The sequence below is a fragment of the Giraffa tippelskirchi genome, chromosome 9 (genome assembly GCF_054371585.1).
Source record: "Giraffa tippelskirchi isolate mGirTip1 chromosome 9, T2T-mGirTip1v1.2.pri, whole genome shotgun sequence".
NCBI classification, from domain to species: domain Eukaryota; kingdom Metazoa; phylum Chordata; class Mammalia; order Artiodactyla; family Giraffidae; genus Giraffa; species Giraffa tippelskirchi.
The window spans coordinates 154144212-154165140 of record NC_137283.1 but is presented as its reverse complement, the minus strand read 5'-3'; the positions used below and the strand labels follow the sequence as shown (position 1 = coordinate 154165140).

General features: G+C 44.2%; 1 protein-coding gene and 1 pseudogene across 4 annotated transcripts in view; one reads left to right on the top strand and one right to left on the bottom strand.

Moving 5' to 3' along the window:
- Positions 1-264: 264 nt before the first annotated feature.
- On the bottom strand, positions 265-538 carry LOC145520216 (non-histone chromosomal protein HMG-17 pseudogene; annotated as a pseudogene).
- Positions 539-8617: 8079 nt separating this feature from the next.
- Positions 8618-20929, top strand: part of CNKSR3 (CNKSR family member 3) — a 107116-nt gene continuing 94804 nt past the window's right edge. For 3 of the 4 annotated variants that reach the window (XM_081530320.1, XM_081530318.1, XM_081530322.1), the window contains exon 1: positions 8618-9226. In XM_081530320.1, the coding sequence (XP_081386446.1) occupies positions 9175-9226 (52 nt within the window). In that variant the 5' untranslated portion in view covers positions 8618-9174. Of the gene's footprint in view, positions 9227-10163; positions 10275-20929 lie in introns of those variants that run through there. The other variant, XM_081530325.1, reaches the window with a different exon arrangement.

Genomic DNA, 20929 nt, shown 5'->3' with positions numbered 1-20929 from the left:
AGGGAATCCCTCCTTCCTGGGAATCAAGAAGAAGTCTCTCAAAGCTAGATGGGAGAGATGTTTCTCCCCACATGTCAACCCAGCTTTGCAGATGCTCCATTAGTGACATGTATCCTTCCCCTCCTCCCAAAACAACAATGAAGTGTTCTTCGTGCTAACAACATAGCTTTAAAAAATCCTGCATTTTTATACAACTTCATAAAAAGATAGTATTTCCAGCTGTACAGTCACCAGAAGTACACAGTTTGCAAAAATGCACACACTTCACTTGGCATCTCCATCACCTTCAGCTTTCTGTGCCTGGTCTGTTTTAGCATCTCCATCTTCCGCAGGATTATTCTCATCCCTGCTAGCATCAGCTTTCCTCCTTTTCCCTTTGGGTCCCTTCTCTCCCTCCTTTGCAGGGGCCTTTGCAGGCTTGGGTTCTGGCTTCGGAGGAACAGGTTTAGCAGATAACCTTGCAGATCTTCTCTGTGGTTCGTCTTTCAGCTTGGCTTTAATCTCCTTTAGCATTACTCTCAGCCTTTCTCTTGGGCATGGTGGTGACGGCGGCGGGACGTAGGCGCTGCACCCAGGCAGGCAGGGGCATGCGGGCATTGGTTGGTCCAGGGGTCCCTCACCCCTTCCTCTGGGCTGGCTCTTCATTGCGGCATGGGAGCTTCTCTGCTGTGGTGCACAGGTTTAGTTGTCCCACGGCAAGTGGGATCTTAGTTCCTAGAACAGGGATCAAACCCAGGTTCCCCGCATGGGTAGGTGGAGTCTTAACCCCTGGGCCATCAGGAAAGTCTGAGAAGAGAATTTAGAAGCTAGAAGGATTCCCAAAGTTCCTTTAGACCTAAATCTTCAATGCATAAGCCCAAAGAAGCTGGCTTGCTCAAGGTTACAGGGTGGCTTATAGACTGCTTCAGGACTGGGGTGATAAAGTCAGTTGGGATCTCAAAGAATTTCCCTTCAAGATATGGATTCTCTAAGAATAAGACCATCCTGGGACAGCACCTTAGTAGAGACGAGGTTATTTAACCACAGGACATGGGCACAAGTGGGGAGGAGGTGGCTTTGGAAGCAGAGGTGATGCAGGTGCAAACCTGGCCTCCTGACCGTGTTGCCTGGGTCCTCGCAGATGAGGCCAGTATCGTATTTCTCCTGTTCTCATCTCTTGCTCCACCTGGCTGGCATCCACAGGGTACATTATTTGGAGCAGGACAAAGGTGAGGCCTCTCTGGTGTTATGCGGGTCCTTCCTTTGTTTCTTTCCTGCCAGCACCAAGGATTTCCTAGGACCCAGGCACCACAAGCTCGACCAGCAAAGGGCTTTCTGTTGGCCCTTAAACTGAGGTTCCTTTAGCTTCTGGTATCAGCCCCCACCCCATCCCAGCTCTTTCACTGGGACTAATCCCAGGAGAAGGGAAAGAACATGAAAAATGAACAAACACAACCCCATTCCTTTGTAACTCAAAGCAAAACTTATATGGCACTCAAATGGAAAAAGAGATTTGATCTGGGAGCTTCTTTTTTTTTTCCCCCAGAGTGGCATGCATACTGTAAAATGATTACTGTAAAACAATTACTGTTGCTAGCATTTGTGAGCTGGTTGTGGGGATTAACAACCATTTTGCTGACTTTTTGGCAGCAAGTGTGAGTTTTCCTGTTCTATTAGACCTTTGGGAGTGCTCTTAAAATCCTATGGAATCATCTGATTCCCTCCAGGAAAACACTGATTGGTATTAATTTTCATTCTTTCCCTTTTGATGCTGAAGTAGACTGAAACACTTCCTGCTTTTCTAATGTGTTCCTTTTCTTTCTACCTTTTCTCCATCCCCAATGACTAGAGTATTTCTGAATACAAGGCCTGGTTGTGGAAAATTAAGGAATAAGGTCCTGTTACAGGCTCAAATGTCTAAGGATCCTAAATGGAAGGCATAAACGTGCCTTTAGTGAAAACTTGGGTGTGCTGAATAGCAGAGGCTGAAGAATTTAAATATTCTGATAGGTTACAACTAGAAATTTTCCTCTTCAGTGTGCGATTGTAGCTATATATGAAAGAGCGAACTTCTTTAATGAACTCAAAGTTCATTAAAGCTGCTTAATTATAGTCTGAGCACTTGGATTTATATTTCTATTTGATGTAAAATGATATTATAAAATATCTCTGTTATCCCAAAGTCAAATTAGGAAAACACAAAATAGTAAGTAAACAATTACTTTTATGTCCTTCCTGTTAAGACTTTAGAGATTTTTGTGAAATTGTGGCGTAGTGTGTTTATGATTCTCAAATCTGTGTTTTATTTCTAATGTTAAAAGTTTACTTGGTTTGCTATGGAGAACAATATGGAGAGTCCCTGAAAAACTAAAATAGAGTTACCAGTGGGATCCAGCAATCCTATTCCTGGGCATATATCCAGAAAAGAGAAAAACATATATAGGAAAGATATATGCACCCCAATGTTCTTAGCAGCAGTATTTATGATAGCCAAGACACGGAAGCCACATAAATGTCCATTGACAGATGAATGGACAAAGAAGATGTGGTATATATGTACAATAAATATTGCACAGCCATAAAAAAGAATGAAATAATGCCATTTATAGCAAGGTAGACAGACCTAGAGATTATCATACTAAGTGAAGTAAATCAGACAGAGAAAGAAACATACCACATCATATCACTAATATGTGGAATCTAAAAGAATGACACAAATTAACTTATTTACAAAACAGAAGAGACTCAGAGACATAGAAAACAAACTATGGTTATCCAAAGGGAAAGAGGGGTGGGGAGAGGCATAAATTAGGACTAGATTAATAGATACATACTACTATATATAAAATGGATAAACAACAAGGACCGACTGTATAGCACAGGGGATTATATTCAATATCTTGTAATAAGCTAAAATGGAAAAGAATCTGAAAAAGAATATATAGATACATATATATGTGTATACAATTGAATCACTTTGCTGTACCCCTGAAACATTGTAAATCAACTATACCTTACTTTAAAAAAATATAAAGAAATGTTTTTACTTGGTTTGTTTAATGGTAGTTTTATTTTTAAGTTTTATTATGACAAACAAAAGTATTTTTTCAGCCTAAGCTTTTGTCTATTATTATCAAGCTGGAACTTATATTTGAAACAGAAATCACTGGATCTGAAACTCTTGGCATTATATTTTTATGTTCAGAGATAATGAGTCTCACAAAGTTAAATGGAAACTGTAAGAGAAACTAGTACAAATGGCATTTGGTTCCTTTCTGGACTCTTGGCAGCTTGAGAGCTAGAAGGAAAAATAGCATAAATTCGTGCGGGAATGTGTAGGACTGATTGTTTCTTCTTGGTCTATAGCAAGCTCGCCTGATGGCTAATTTAACAGTTGCACATAAAGAACTTTTTTTCTGAGTATGGCCTCATGTAGCAATTCTTCCAAAATACAGCTCTAAGTCCTGGAAAAGAGGATTTAACAGTGTCAGCACTTCTCTTAGTGGAGGTGAAGGAATTCCAGTTGAGCTTTTTCAAATCCTGAAAGATGATGCTGTGAAAGTGCTGCACTCAATGTGCCAGCAAATCTGGAAAACTCAGCAGTGGCCACAGGACTGGGAAAGGTCAGTTTTCATTCCAATCCCAAAGAAAGGCAATGCCAAAGAATGCTCAAACTACCGCACAATTGCACTCATCTCACATGCTAGTAAAGTAATGCTCAAAATTCTCCAAGCCAGGATTCAGCAATGCATGAACCGTGAACTTCCAGATGTTCAAGCTGGTTTTAGAAAAGGCAGAGGAACCAGAGATCAAATTGCCAACATCCGCTGGATCATCGAAAAAGCAAGAGAGTTCCAGAAAAACTATTTCTGGTTTATTGACTATGCCAAAGCCTTTGATTGTGTGGATCACAATAAACTGTGGAAAATTCTGAAAGAGATGGGACTACCAGACCATCTGACCTGCCTCTTGAGAAACCTGTATGCAGGTCAGGAAGCAACAGTTGGAACTGGACATGGAACAACAGACTGGTTCCAAATAGGAAAAGGAGTACGTCAAGGCTGTATATTGTCACCCTGCTTATTTAACTTCTATGCAGAGTACATCATGAGAAACGCTAGGCTGGAAGAAACACAAGCTGGAATCAAGATTGCCGGGAGAAATATCAGTAACCTCAGATATGCAGATGACACCACCCTTATGGCAGAAAGTGAAGAAGAACTAAAGAGCCCCTTGATGAAAGTGAGAGAGGAGAGTGAAAAAGTTGGCTTAAAGCTCAACATTCAGAAAACTAAGATCATGGCATCTCGTCCCATCACTTCATGGGAAATGGATGGGGAAACAGTGGAAACAGTGTCAGACTTTATTTTTTTGGGCTCCAAAATCACTGCAGATGGTGATTGCAGCCATGAAATTAAAAGACGCTTACTCCTTGGAAGGAAAATTATGAGCAACCTAGATAGCATATTAAAAAGCAGAGACATTACTTTGTCAACAAAGGTCTGTCTAGTCAAAGCTATGGTTTTTCCGGTAGTCATGTATAGATGTGAGAGTTGGACAGTGAAGAAAGCTGAGCACTGAAGAATTGATGCTTTTGAACTGTGGTGTTGGAGAAGACTCTTGAGAGTCCCTTGGACTGCCAGGAGATCCAACCAGTCCATCCTAAAGGAGAACAGTCCTGGGTGTTCATTGGAAGTACTGATGTTGAAGCTGAAACTCCAATACTTTGGCCACCTCATGCGAAGAGTTGACTCATTGAAAAAGACCCTAATGCTTGGAAGGATTGGGGGCAGGAGGAGAAGGGGATGACAGAGGATGAGATGGCTGGATGGCATCACTGACTCGATGGACATGGGTTTGGGTAGACTCCGGGAGTTGGTGATGGACAGGGAGGCCTGGTGTGCTGTGATTCATGGGGTCGCAAAGAGTCGGACACGACTGAGCAACTGAACTGAACTAAACTGAACTGAGCACTTTTCTTTTGTGCTAGAAAAGTGTCACCAATTTCTGCAAGTCTGATTTCAAAAGGTGAGGTTTCTGAACATTTATCCTATCAAAATTGATCTCTAAGTTACAGATAGGGCTCCTTAAAAGAAAGCCAAATATCAGCTTTCCTACTGTAGGCAGAGTTAATGTAACTGATCAGAAGAATTTGGATAATTAGGGCAGCCCTTGTGAGAATTAAAAAGACAAAACAAAAAAAAGTTGGAGGACTTTCCTACTTGAAATATCTGATAGGAAACTCAGCATATTTAGGAAGATAACTGCATGACTACGGTGTGAAGTTCAGACCAAATGGAGTTGACTGACAGACAAGATCATTAACAGCTTGGATAATTTACTTAACCAATGACTTTGCAATGAGGTCATGTCACAGATAAGAATGCTTAATGCAAACCAAGTTTAATACTTCCCAGGCAGCCTTTTGAAGAATGGTTTGGGATCTCTTAAGATGAAAGATAACATAAGATATATCCATGAGACAATTATATGTGCAGAGAATATTAAGTAATTTTGAATGTTCTGAAAAGAATTAAAAAAAAAAACAACAATGTGATGGGTAAAAATGATAATCAAAAGGATTATAAATTGTGAGATAAAGTAGACTGGAGAAGCTTACTTTATTACTTTTTTTTCTGTCATTCTGGAAAACATTGCTTTGGATTGGGGGAGGAGCCTGGATCTTTACAGATTAATTTGCTTACAGGTTTGCTTATTTTGCTTCTCTTGTGTTTATCAACTAAATTATGGTAGTAACTACTAACACAAATTGATTCATCTCTAGTTCTCTGGCACTCAGGAGGCATCCACAGATACATATTAAGTGAATGGATAAACACCAGCCACACCTTTGACTCCTGCTAGGTGCTACCAGCCAAGTGGTAGGAAGAGGGAGAGGAGAAAAGCTCTATTTAATATCAGGTAAGTTCTGCCCCCCAGGAGTTACCAGTCTCCAAGGGAAAGACATAAATAAATAATGCAATTGAAGGTAAGAATCACTAAGTACCAAAGAATCTCTGTGAGAGGGAAGTAGAGGACACAGGGACTGGGGTTGGTGTGGGGGGCGGTGCAGTGGGACTTGAGGGAGGAGAGGTAGATATTCGAATTTAGGATTTCCTCCCAGTTCCGGATTAACTCTGGCTTCAGACTAAGTCCCCAAAAGTAAAAGGGCCCTCTGTTAGTCGCTGAAACTATGCATAGGACTTTTTTTTTTATTATTGTTTTAAGAGTTGGCTAACAACTTTCCCTTCACGATTGATGACTAATTCAAATGAGCATTAGCTCGCTTTGCAAATGTATTACAATACAGCAATATAGAATGCTAAACGCTACCAGTTTTTTATGATTTATTTTAGTTGCAAAGTTTAAATATTGTAACAGTGTTAAAAGAGCAGTGAGTTACAGACATAGACTTGTGGTTGCCAAGGTGGAAGGAGGTGGAAGAGGAATAGATTGGGAATTTGGTATTAGCAGATGCAAACTATTATATATAGAATGGATAACCAAGAGTCTAGTGTATAGTACAAGCCAGGCTTCAGAAATAACCTGAACCGTGAAATTCCAGATGTTCAAGCTGGTTTTAGAAAAGGCAGAGGAACCAGAGATCAAATTGCCAACATCCACTGGATCATCGAAAAAGCAAGAGAGTTCCAGAAAAACATCTATTTCTGCTTTATTGACTATGCCAAAGCCTTTGACTGTGTGGATCACAATAAACTGTGGAAAATTCTTAAAGAGATGGGAATACCAGACCATCTGACCTGTCTCTTGAGAAACCTGTATGCAGGTCAGGAAGCAACAGTTAGAACTGGACATGGAGCAACAGACTGGTTCCAAGTAGGAAAAGGAGTACGTCAAGGCTGTATATTGTCACCCTGCTTATTTAACTTCTATGAAGAGTACATCATGAGAAATGCTGGGCTGGAAGAAACACAAGCTGGAATCAAGATTGCCGGGAGAAATATCAATAACCTCAGATATGCAGATGACACCACCCTTATGGCAGAAAGTGAAGAAGAACTAAAGAGCCCCTTGATGAAAGTGAGAGAGGAGAGTGAAAAAGTTGGCTTAAAGCTCAACATTCAGAAAACTAAGATCATGGCATCTGATCCCATCACTTCATGGGAAATAGATGGGGAAACAGTGGAAACAGTGTCAGACTTTATTTTTTTGGGCTCCAAAATCACTGCAGATGGTGATTGCAGCCATGAAATTAAAAGATGCTTACTCCTTGGAAGGAAAGTTATGACCAACCTAGATAGCATATCAAAAAACAGAGACATTACTTTGTCAACAAAGGTCTGTCTAGTCAAGGCTACGGTTTTTCTGGTAGTCATGTATGGATGTGAGAGTTGGACGGTGAAGAAAGCTGAGCGCCGCAGAATTGATGCTTTTGAACTGTGGTATTGGAGAAGACTCTTGAGAGTCCCTTGGACTGCCAGGAGATCCAACCAGTCCATCCTAAAGAAGCTCAGTCCTGGGTATTCATTGGAAGTACTGATGTTGAAGCTGAAACTCCAATACTTTGGCCACCTCATGAGAAGAGTTGACTCATTGGAAAAGACTCTGATGCTGGGAAGGATTGGGGGCAGGAGGAGAAGGGGACGACAGAGGATGAGATGGCTAGATGGCATCACTGACTCGATTGACATGGGTTTGTGTGGACTCCGGGAGTTGGTGATGGACAGGGAGGCCTGGCGTGCTGTGATTCATGGGGTCGCAAAGAGTCGGACACGACTGACTGAGCGACTGAACTGAATTGAATGTATAGTACAGGGAACTATATTCAACGTCCTGGGGTAAACCATAGTGGAAAAGAATATGAAAAAGAAGGTACATAAATACACGTATAATTGAATCACTTTGCTGGACAGTAGGAACTGCGTGCGTGTGCGTGCTCAGTAATGCCCAACTCTTTGCAACCCCATGGACTGTACCCAGAGAGGCTCCTCTGTCCGTGGAGTTTTTCAGGCAAGAATGCTGGAGTGGGTTGCCATTTTCTCCTCCAGGGAATCTTCCCCACGCAGGAATCGAACCAGAGTCTCCTGTGTCTCCTGTATTGGCAGGCACGTTCTTTACCACGGCTTCACACAGCAGAAATTAACACATGGTAGATCAACCATACTTCAATAAATTTACAGAAGAGCAGTGAGTTAAATTGCCACAGTGTCATCCAAGCTATAAATAAAATAATCTTCCCTAAAGAAATGTGAAAGGAGGAGGTCTGGATCTCAGAGCAATATTGACACAAAACACTTAAACACGCAGATCTCAACTTTAGTTTTTGACTTTATTATTTTTTAGTGTATTGCTGCTCACAGCCAGACAAACTGAACTGGTACTAAATAGGACCCTGGCCTCCCCCAAGCCCAACGGGCTCTCCAGGATGCACGGGCATCTACAGTGCGCCCCCTGAAAATGAATGTCGGCGGGGACCACTCCGGGTGAGCGAACGCAGGTTTCCAGGGCGAAAGTAACCGGAGTCGGCCGACCGGGGCGGCCCCGCCCTCTCCCGCGAGTTTCGCCGGGTGTCTGGCCCCGCCCCCTCTTTTATTCCGCACTCGCAGCCGGGAGCTGGAACTTTGTAACCCGAGCGCGCGGGCTCTGCGCTCCTCCCAGCCGCGGTGCGGCCCTCCCGGGAGGCGGAGGAGGTGGGACCTGCGGGCGGGAAGGCTCGGGACGCCGGCGCATGAGGACCGGGGATCCCGGAGAGCTCAGCCGCCCAGAGGAGGAGCTGGACGGGGAGCCGAGCGCGCGGCCCGAGAACCGGGGGCAGCGGTGCCGGCCCGGGGGGCGCAGAGGGGCGGCGGAAAGGTCCCGCGCTCGGAGCCGAGGCCGGGGGGATCTGGACTCCCTGCTCCACGTCCCCGCAGCGGCCGTCGCCTAGGAGCGGCAGCTGTGTCTGAGGTCCCGGCGGCGGCGGCGGCCGCTGGGGACGAGGAGGAGGAGCTGCAGCTGGACGGTGGCAGCCGGAGGACGAGCCGCGCCGCTGTCCCGTGCGCCGGGGAGCGGGCCGCGCCGCCCGGGCCGCGCCGCGCTGGGATGCCCCGCTGACGGCGGCGGCCATGCAGCCTTGACAGGGCGCTCGGGCGCGGGGACCGGCCGCGGGGCGCGCCCTCCCGGGAGGGGGCAGCGGGCGCGGGCAGCAGGACTTCACCGCCGACTCCAGCCCTGCTGGGTGCTCGGCCCTCCACCATGGAACCCGTGACCAAGTGGAGCCCCAAGCAAGTGGTGGACTGGACTAGAGGTGAGCGAGCCTGGAGGTCCCCCGGCGTCTCCAGCCCGGGGGATCGGGCCGGCGGGGAGCTGGGATCGGGGGTGGGGGCGCTCAGCCCCTTCTGCAGGCAAGAAGCTTAGAGAGCGCAGCGCGGTGAGCCTACAAACTTCTCTGCGCCTGTTGCTCTGGTGCCCGCTTTCGAGGGTGCGGGTTGTGGCCAGCCGAGGGGAGCCTCATCTTTAAACCCGGGGGATACGGGTGGCCTCTGAATGGAGGACGAGGGTTGGGGGCGCGGATGTCGGGCCGGGGCGCCCGCCCTGCCCTGCCCGGGTGCGGTGCCCGGCGGACCGTCCGCCCACCTGGGAGCGCAGAGGCACAAGGCGCCTTTGTGTGGGTGACTCCCCTCGGACCTCGTAAAAACGCCGCCTGCCCAGAGCAGTTCGCCGCGTGAAGAGGCGGTTGGACAGGTACAGGGAGACTCCGGCGGCCCGGCGAGCCTCTGTGTTTTTGTTGGAGAAGGAGACAGGGCAGCACCGGAGCCAACACTGAGGCATTCGCGCCGGCGAGAAGCCTGGAGCCAGACTCCCCGGGACTCGGTGACTTTTGCTCCGGGAAGGCGCCAGTACCCCCCGCTGGCGCCGCAGTCTAAGGCCACATTTAAACCCTGGGAAGAAGTCTGCTTGGAACCATTATCCTGAGTTAGGCCGTCTTTGGGGACGAGGAGAGGCCGCGGGTGGTGGCCGAGGCTGGGGGCTTGCACTCTGAGCTGTCACTCTTACTGTTAAGTACCTCCCACGATTTCGAAGCAAAAGTGATAGAGGTTCCTCAAGCCTCTTTGAACCCTGTCAAGAGAACGAGTCCGCCAAAAACAACTCGTGTTTTCGTGGGTTGCGCACCCCCTGCCCAGCTCAGCATCTCTCTGTGTCAAGTTACTATTTTGTTTTCTTTCTTCTATCTGCTCTTTCAGGTGAGGCATGGTGTCCTTTCTCAATAATAATAACTAGAATTGTGTAGCGCTTTACAGTTGGCTAAGAGCTCTGTCTCTGTTATTGCCCTTGGTCATCCGTAAGCCCGAGAGGTAGGTAACGCGGGTAAGATCAGGTCATCTTTCTAACTGTCTCACCCATGACTGCAGCATCCCCAACATCGGTCATCTCTGCATCTCATTTCTCCTGCCTGCCGAGTACACACAGACCATGTGCAATGGGGTGTCCCAGACGTGGGGGAGATGTGGGGTGTCAGTGAGGGGCATAACTGACCATTCATTCTGGGAGAAGGGACAGGATACACTCTCTCCTGAGAAGAGGTTTGTCCAGGGACCAAAATTTGGGGGGCTCTTACTTAAAACGAAGATGAAAACACCAAATACTTCTATGTGGAAGAACCTGTAGCTAACAATGTCTGTGCTTGATATAAAACATAAAATCTGTAGAGACCCAGATGCTCTTTTGAAATGGGATGTGTTCCCCCATCCAAGATACTACTTGTCCCTTGTCTAGGGACTTGCCTGGTCTGAGTTGGTTGATCTATTTTACCATCGTGTCCATCGTAGAAGCAACCTAAAAAATTGATGACATCAGTTTTTGATCTGGAGAGCTGCTCTGTCTAATACGGTATCCAGCAGTCACTCATGGGCCTTGGGCTCTTGACATATGGCTGGTCCGAATTGCCCTGTGCTGTAAGCGTGAAATATACATTAGGGTGAAAAACAGCATTTAAGCTATCTCATTACTAGTTTTTTTTTAATACTCATTACATGTCGAAATGATAGTATTTTGACATTGGGGGTAAATAAAGTTTATTACTAAAGTTAATTTCACCTGTGAATTTTTACCTCCTGAAAGGTGGCTCCTGAAAAATGTAAAGTTACACAAGCGGCTGACTTGTGCAGCTCTCATTGTATTTCCGTGGACAGTAGTGCACCGGAGTGAAAGAAAGGGTTAAACTTAGCACTCTTTGGCTTTCCTGAGCAGTTGCCAGCCTACCTGATAATGTACAACCAGAAAAGCAGTGACAGGCACACAGGGGGATTTTGGAGTGAGGTCTTCACACCCTCAAGATTTTTGTCTTTTTTTTTTTTAGTCCCTCTTGGGATTGGGAGAGAAGTGTCAGTTCACAATCTATCATGCTTGTTTAGCATTTAAAAGGCAGAGCAGATTAAACTGCTTTAGGAATCCTGCTGCTTTGACGTTGTGACTTGGTTGAGACTGCTTTCACCAAGAGAAAGTTTCCTATTGGCCTGCAAGAGCAGTTATGGGTGGTTCAGTTTTCAGTATCTTGATGTCTGGAGCATTGGGTGCTGATTAGGTTACATACCTGTGGTTGCTACGTGGCAACTTTATACAAAATGCTTGTGCCCTTTAGACCCTTAGGTGCAGCCCCATAGAATGACCCAGATACTTTTCCTGTTAGAATCTAGAAAAGATAAAAAGAGCAAGTGTGTAGCCAACTCTTAGACAAGAGGCTACATTCTCCCAAATTGCGTGACACATTACTAGAATATTTCTCAAGAGTCATGATGTGAAAGTATTGACTTTTTAATGAACTGTTGGCTTATGGAAACTTGTTTGCTTATAGGACTATTTTTAGCTGTCTTTGTTAACCTTTCTACCCAACCCCCATTTTATAAATACATTCTACTGATAAGCAGCTCTTCGTGTAGACTTTACCACTCTTGGCATCGCATGAGTGTGGCAGCGGTGATGGTGAGCACTGGAGAAAGCCTTAGATTTAAAACTGTCTAAATCCAACCACAATCTACAGCTTGCTTTCATGCTGATGTTACTGTTAGGCAGATGCATACATTAGGAAAAAGGTTGATGTCTACAGAATGAAGTAATTCATCTGGTTTTTATTATTGTTACTATTTTTATTTGTTAATCACTAGCACTACCACCACCAGTGTTGTAATATTAGTAGTAAAGTGAAATGAAATGAAAGTGTTAGTCGCTCAGTCATGTCTGACTCTTTGCACACCCATGGACTGTAGTCCGCCAAGCTCTTCTGTCCATGGAATTCTCCAGGCAAGAATATTGAAGTGGGTTACCATTCCCTTCTCCAGGGGATCTTCCCAACCCAGGGATCAAACCTGGGTCTTCTGCATTGCAGGCAGATTCTCTACTTTCTGAGCCACCAGGGAAACTGTACCAGAATATTAGTAGATCCTCAGTGAGTGTTAGTGCAGATCTAGAGGTTCATGACATTGTACAGGAGACAGGGATCAAGACCATCCCTATGGAAAAGAAATGCCAAAAAGCAAAATGGCTGTCTGAGGAGGCCTTACAAATAGCTGGGAAAAGAAGAGAAGCGAAAAGCAAAGGAGAAAAGGAAAGATATTCCCATCTGAATGCAGAGTTCCAAAGAATAGCAAGGAGGGATAAGAAAGCCTCAGCAATCAATGCAAAGAAATAGAGGAAAACAACAGAATGGGAAAGACTAGAGATCTCTTCAAGAAAATTAGAGGTACCAAGGGAACATTTCATGCAAAGATGGGCTCGATAAAGGACAGAAATGGTATGGACCTAACAGATGCAGAAGATATTAAGAAGAGGTGGCAAGAATACACAGAAGAACTGTACAAAAAAGATGTTCATGACCCAGATAATCATGATGGTGTGATCACTCACCTAGAGCCAGACATCCTGGAATGTGAAGTCAAGTGGGCCTTAGAAAGCATCACTACCAACAAAGCTAGTGGAGGTGATGGAATTCCAGTTGAGCTATTTCAAATCCTCAAAGGTGATGCTGTGAAAGTGCTGCACTCAATATGCCAGCAAATCTGGAAAACTCAGCAGTGGCCACAGGACTGGGAAAGGTCAGTTTTCATTCCAATCCCAAAGAAAGATAATGCCAAAGAATGCTGGAACTACTGCACAATTGCACTCATCTCACAGGCTAGTAAAGTAATGCTCAAAATTCTCCAAGCCAGGCTTCAGCAATGCATGATCCATGAACTTCCAGATGTTCAAACTGGTTTTAGAAAAGGCAGAGGAACCAGAGATCAAATTGCCAACATCCGCTGGATCATCGAAAAAGCAAGAGAGTTCCAGAAAAACATCTATTTCTGGTTTATTGACTATGCCAAAGCTTTTGACTGTGTGGATGACAATAAACTGTGGAAAATTCTGAAAGAGATGGGAATACCAGACCATCTGACCTGTCTCTTGAGAAACCTGTATGCAAGTCAGGAAGCAACAGTTAGAACTGGACATGGAACAACAGACTGGTTCCAAATAGGAAAAGAAGTATGTCAAGGCTGTATATTGTCACCCTGCTTGTTTAACTTACATGCAGAGTACATCATGAGAAACGCTGGGCTGGAAGAAACACAAGCTGAAATCGAGATTGCTGGGAGAAATATCAATAACCTCAGATATGCAGATGACACCACCCTTATGGGAGAAAGCAAAGAAGAACTAAAGAGCCTCTTGATGAAAGTGAAAGAGGGGAGTGAAAAAGTTGGCTTAAAGCTCAACATTCAGAAAACTAAGATCATGGCATCTGGTCCCATCACTTCATGGCAAATAGATGGAAAAACAGTGGAAACAGTGTCAGACTTTATTTTTTGGGGCTCCAAAATCACTGCAGATGGTGATTGCAGCCATGAAATTAAAAGATGCTTACTACTTGGAAGGAAAGTTATGACCAAACTAGATAGCATATTAAAAAGCAGAGACATTACTTTGCCAAAAGTCCATCTAGTCAAGGCTATGGTTTTTTCCAGTAGTCATGTATGGATGTGAGAGTTGGACGGTGAAGAAAGCTGAGCGCCGAAGAACTGATGCTTTTGAACCGTGGTGTTGGAGAAGACTCTTGAGAGTCCCTTGGAGTGCAAGAAGATCCAACCAGTCCATCCTAAAGGAGCTCAGTCCTGGATATTCATTGGAAGGACTGATGTTGAAGCTGAAACTCCAATACTTTGGCCACCTGATGCGAAGAGCTGACTCATTGGAAAAGACCCTAATGCTGGGAAGGATTAGGGGCAGGAGGAGAAGGGGACAACAGAGGATGAGATGGCTGGATGACATCACCGACTCGATGGACATGGGTTTGGGTAGACTCCGGGAGTTGATGATGGACAGGAAGGCCTGGTGTGCTGAGATTCATGGCGTCGCAAAGAGTCGGACACGACTGAGCGACTGAACTGAACTGAACTGAAGCATTATTGTACATGTGTTAGCTCACTTAAATACGTAAGCAGCCTTTGAGGCAGGAGCTGTCATTTCCATTTTGCAATAGAGAACACCGAGGCACAGACAACTTAAGTACCCTGACCACTGGCACACAGCTGAGAAGTGTTTGACCACAGACGGGTTGGCTTTGTTTCCTTCCATCTTCTCAGGAGGTTCTTCCCAGGGTCACCCCTAGAGGACTGGCAGCATCTTTACCACATTGATGAGGAGACCATTGAAGCCCCACGATGAGTTCTCTATCGTGTGTTAGTGCAGAAGAGTCATCTGCTGTATGTGTCTTATTCTCCCTATTCTGTATGCGTCAGGCAAGTTATTTGTAAGTCATATCAATTCATCGTTTCATGGCACCGTGCCTTCCAAATCATTTGGTAAAGGATTTTGCAAAGCAAACGAGCTTTTACAACATGTACCAGGCAAGAAAAAGGTCAGCTGTGTGTAACAGAAAACCAGTTTTTGGTGGACTAGCCAAATGAATTTTGGTTTTTCCTTGTAAAAGAAGTCTGGGGATAGGGAATTTAGGACTTCATGGGGGCTTCGTGGTGCCATCAGGATCCCAGGCTCTTTGTCATCCTGATTCCAGTTAGCTGGTTCTTCTTCCTTTAGCCTCTAGGGTCGCTGAAAAAGGAAGGCCCTTTTCTTTTGGCAGCTGTAGGTCTACCATTTGGCCATGGGTCAAGAACTCTTTGCTTTATTCCAATTTCTTGCCAGTACTATCTCCTGGACTCCAGCCAAAGAGTTTTCTTAATCATAATAATAGAAAAACATTCACTGAAGCATTTATTATATATCAGGCAGTGGGCCACGTATTTCACTTAGGCTTCCTCATTTCATTCTCAGAAAATCCAAAGAAGTGTATGTACCTTTATTAGCCCATAGTAAAGACAAAGAAACTAAAGCAGAGAGAGGGAGTATTTGGTCCCATGCTGATAGGCAGTGATGCTCTAAATGCCTTTCTCTGCTCCATTATTTCATTACTTCTGTGGCTTATACCAGGTATTGGAACTTACAGGTGAGAGTAGGGGCTGTGGAATCAGACTCTGAGTTTGTATCCTGGTATCTCCTCTGCCTGTATGAGCTTATGTAAGCTCTTATATTACTACTTCTTGTTTTTATTGCTTCCTCTCCTCTTTTGTCCTATAGCTCCAGGACATAAATTTTTCTCTCAGAGCAGTCTTGTCTGTCAAAAGGTTGATTTTTACCATTCAGGGACACCAGTCGGTGCCGTGGAGATTTCTCTGCCAAGCACTCAGAGGATCCGGCGGGGGGGACTTGTAGCTGGTCAAGAAGGTTCTTGTTTCCTGACCCCTGCTCCCCCCAAAAGCCCCCAGCTTTTTCTAAGTTGATATTTTATTAAATTCTCTACATTTCATACTCATAACAATACTGTTGCATCCTATGTGCAAAGTAAATTCCAGGTGTAGCTAAAGCTTAATTAAGAAGAGTAAACTTAAACTGAGATGGATGAAACTGGAGCCCATTATACAGAGTGAAGTAAGCCAGAAAGAAAAACAACAATACAGTATACTAATGCATATATATGGAATTTGAAAGATGGTAACGATAACCCTATATGCGAGACAGAATAAGAGACACAGATGCATAGAACAATTTTATGGACTCTGAGGGAGAAGGTGAGGGTGGGACGTTCTGGGAGAATAGCATTGAAACATGTATATTATCATATATGAAACAGAACACCATTCCATGTTCGATGCATGAGACAAGGGCTCAGGGCCGGGGCAATGGGATGACCCAGAGGGATGGGATGGGGAGGGAGGTGGGTGGGGGGTCCAGGAAGGGGAACACATGTAAACCCATGGCTGATTCATGTCAATGTATGGCAAAAACTATTACAATATTGTAAAGTAAAAAAAAAAAAAAAAAAAAGTTAGAAAAAAGCATATGAAAGACTATTAATCCATCTTAGGCAAATTTCTTTTGAAAATACTAAAGTGCAAAAATAATAAAAAGTGACAAGACACACACAGATGCCCAACAAGAATATGAAAACATGCTCAACATCACTAATCAGGAAGATTCTTGGTTTGCCGTGTGATAATAGGGGCTTCTCGCCAACGTCATGCGCCCTCTTTGGGTATTTTCTCAACTCTTTTCTTGCAGTAACTGGACTTCCAGTGAACATGGCGTTAGGACTGGCTCTTGTTTTAGACTGTGGACCCCTGTCTGGCGCCTAGTCCAAGACTCGTGGCACCCACATCACCCGGGAGCTTGTTAGAGATTCAGAAGCTACAAGCCTGCTGACTCAGAATTTGCATTTTAACAAGATGCCCTGGTGATCCGTGTGCTCAGTGCAGCTCGAGAACTGTTCTAGTAGCTGCTGCAAATGCGTTTTCTCCCTTTGCTGGTATGTCCCGCTGTCTGATCAGACATGGGCTCCATCTGTTTTATTTAAGTTCCCCAGGGATGACACTTAACTTCAGGGTGCTTGACTTGGCCACTAATTAAAGCAGAAAAGCAATCTTAGGGTGTGTGTTTATGTTTATAAGCGCCACCTAGCAACAACATCAGGTGCTTCTCAGCAAACTGAATGAGATATTTCTCTTGAGCTTTCTTCCATATTTCTTGGGACGTGAAGCGTTCTCATAACAACATTTTTTTCCTAATTTTTTTTTAAAGATAAGTAGTAGGAAGGGCATCAGGGGGTGGCTGTGGGTGTATATGGTTGAAGTGTGCTCTTAAGATCCTCAGGTGGTGCGGAGAAGGCAGTGGCACCCCACTTCAGCACTCTTGCCTGGAAAATCCCATGGATGGAGGAGCCTGGTGGGCTGCAGTCCATGGGGTCACTAAGAGTTGGACATGACTGAGCGACTTCACTTTCACTTTTCACTTTCATGCATTGGAGGAGGAAATGGCAACCCACTCCAGTGTTCTTGCCTGGAGAATCCCAGGGATGGGGGAGCCTGGTGGGCTGCCATCTATGGGGTTGCACAGAGTTGGACACGACTGAAGCAACTTAGCAGCAGCAGCAGCAGCACAATGCTGCAGACAGTGATTGCAGCCACAAAATTAAAAGATGCATCTTCCTTAGTAGAAAAGTTATGACAAACCTAGACAGCATATTAAAAAGTAGAGGAATCACTTTGCTGACAAAGGTACATATAGTCAAAGCTATGGTTTTTCCAGTAGTCATGTACGGATGTGACAGTTTGACCATAAAGAAGGCTGAGTGCCGAAGAATTGATGCTTTAAACTGTGGTGCTAGAGAAGACTCTTGAGAGTTCCTTGGACAGCAAAGAGATCCAAACAGTCAATACTAAAGGAAATCAACCCTGAATATTCATTGGAAGGACTGATGCTGAAGCTGAAGCTCCAATACTATGGCCACCTGATGCAAAGAGCTGACCACTGGAAAAGACCCTGATACTGGGAAAGAGTGAGGACAGAAAGGGAAAAGGGCAACAGAGGATGAGATTATTGGATGGCATCACTGACTTGATGGACATGAGTTTGAGCAAACTCTGGGAGATAGTGAAGGACAGGGAAGCCTGGCGTGTTGAAGTCCATGAGGTCACAAAGAGTCTGACACAACATAATACTAAACAACAACAACAATGCAAGACATTGTGCTGAGTAGTAGTTATGTTATTTTTTTTAAATGGCATGATTTCTATTCTATAAAAAAATTCCATCTATTAAACAGATTATTCCATTTTTAACAGGTAAACAAATATATGTTATATCATAAATGTATTAAAGACAAAAACCAATGTTGAGAAAAATGTTATTTATTAAAATTGGCATGTTTATTTATTGCTAGGTCCAAGATTCAGCAAAGATTTCATTCTTTAAATCATTATTTTTCTTTTTTAATGGTTCATTTATAATTCATTATCAATTACCAAGTGCCTATATTTAGGCAGACATTATGCTAGGCATCAAGGAAACTATGGGGACTCAGAGTTGGACACCAATCCCAAGGAGTTTGTTAGCCTTTGGACCCTCAGTCAATGTCTTTTCTGGGTTTTCTAGCAACTGGTTGATTTTATATTCAAATAAGACAACAGTTCTTACTTGATTTTCTTTGCTTATCCATTGTTATTTTTATTTATTTACTAATTTCTCTTCTAGCAGTATACATGAATATTTCCCAAGATCTCAAAACTCACAGTTTAGCAGAACATTTGGCATATTAGGGGAGACAAAATAAATAATTTTGTAATCTTTATACCATAAAAAAAAAAATCCTCAGGTGGACTCAGGAGGATGAGATGGCCTTTTGGCCAATCACTGGGCCGTACCATCTGTGACTGCACCACGTTCACCAAACTTAGATGATTTTGAATGGAGACTTCTTTGTTGCTGGAAAATGACACTGACTGTCATTTCAGAGCAGTTCTCAAAATTTGGAAGCACATCGAGGCCGGGCGTCTCAGCTCTGTGATGGTGGAGATTGTTCACGCCGCACCTGCATGCCTCCCTTTTGCGTTCACATCATTGCGAAAAGCTGTAGGTGCTTCTTTTTTCTGTCTCGCTGCTTCTATGTCACCACCTCGATGTTTGTCCATTCCCGGCCTGTTGTGTTCCAGCTCCAGGACGTCCGTGTTCTCACGTCCTTTTCCTCTTTGCTCTCGTTTCGTGAGGTTTCTGGGGTTTTCACCTCTGATTTAGCCATTAGTTGTGCTTTAAAGCAGGTTTTATTTACCCGAGCTCTTCCATATTTGTGCTCATCTGACATTTTCACAAGCCCCAGAGGGGCACAGTGAAGGTGTACCTCCACCATAGTTGAGGAGAGAGGCTTCGGACATGAGATGAGTTGTCCCGGGTCAGAAGGCCAGACCCCACAGACTTCTTGCTCTCTTGTTCTGTGCAGCCCCTGTGCCTCCTCTGGTCAAGGTGGTGCTTTTCATTCTCTCTCCATCAACAAGTGATGGGAGGGGCAACTTCAGAGAACTTCTGACTTTTGTATTTCCTGAGGATCCCTTCAGGATTTCCACTCACGTGATACATTCCTTTTCTTTCTCTTCCCTTCTTTCTTTTTTTATTTCACAGCTTGAGCAGAACCCTACATATTTTGGACCTGACCTTTTAGCATTTGAGACACTTGTTGCCAGTTACTTATTTTTATTGTAGTTTGTTGACTGTGTTGTATTGTTTCAGAATGCAGCTCCGTAATGGAATGAATCATTTCACTTTTTGACTCTCTTAATCTGATTTTTATTTTATTTTGAGTATCATATGGTAGGTTTTTTTTGTCTGCTACAATTAACATTTCTATCTGATGGAACCACATCCATCCATCCATCCATACATTTAACTTTCTTCAACAGCACCTGTGGTTTTTATGGCTTCATTTCCTGTTTGCCTTTGATTCTTCACAGCTTTTTCATTGTAACTACTGTGGGAGAGATCAGGCCTGGTGAATAATATGCATGGTTTGGAATAAAATAGAGCTGGACTCAGATTCTGTATTTGACAGTAACTGCTGATGGTGATTGCAGCCATGAAATTAAAAGACGCTTACTCCTTGGAAGGAAGGTTATGGCCAACCTAGATAGCATATTTAAAAGCAGAGACATTACTTTGCCAACAAAAATCCGTCTAGTCAAGGCTATGGTTTTTCCAGTGGTCATGTATGGATGTGAGAGTTGGATGGTGAAGAAAGCTGAGCGCCGCAGAATTGATGCTTTTGAACTGTGGTGTTGGAGAAGACTCTTGAGAGTCCCTTGGACTGCAAGGAGATCCAATCAATCCATCCTAAAGGAGATGAATCCTGGGTGTTTGTTGGAAGGACTGATGTTGAAGCTGAAACTCCAATCCTTTGGCCACCTCATGCGAAGAGTTGACTCATTGGAAAAGACCCTAATGCTGGGTAGGATTGGGGGCAGGAGGAGAAGGGGATGACAGGATGAGATGGTTGGATGGCATCACCGACTCGATGGACATGGGTTTGGGTAGACTCTGGGAGTTGGTGATGGACAGAGAGGCCTGGCATGCTGCAATTCATGGGGTCGCAAAGAGTTGGACACGACTGAGCGACTGAACTGAACTGAACTGATTTGAAAACTTTGGTAAGTATCTTATCTTCCCAAAGCTTGCCTGAGTTTTCTCATCTGTGAAATGGGACTGCTAATTAACTCACAGTATTTTTGTTAGAATTAAAAGACGTAACGTGAAGAAAGCATTTTGCATGATGTATGGCATATGTGTGTTCACAAATTCGTTATTGATTAATTCATAATAACTCCAAGTTAATATGTACTATAATTGAGTTATTATTGCTTAAATATTTTATTCTGTTGTGACTGATGGTCATCTTTGACATTTACTAATAATTTATGACAGTTCCATCCTCCTCTGTGTTGATAGATGGGTGGTGAGTTAACTTCATTCTCTGCCTTCTCCTCGTTATTTCCTTGAGCACTTTTCTTTCACTTCCTTTGGGGACCTTGTGTGTCCTGTAGGGGGCTTCCCAGGTGGCTTAGTGGTAAAGAATCTACCTGCCAATGCAGGGACGCAGGAGGTCTGGGTTCGATCCCTGGGTGAGGAAGATCCCTTGGAGGAGGAAGTGGCAACCCACTCC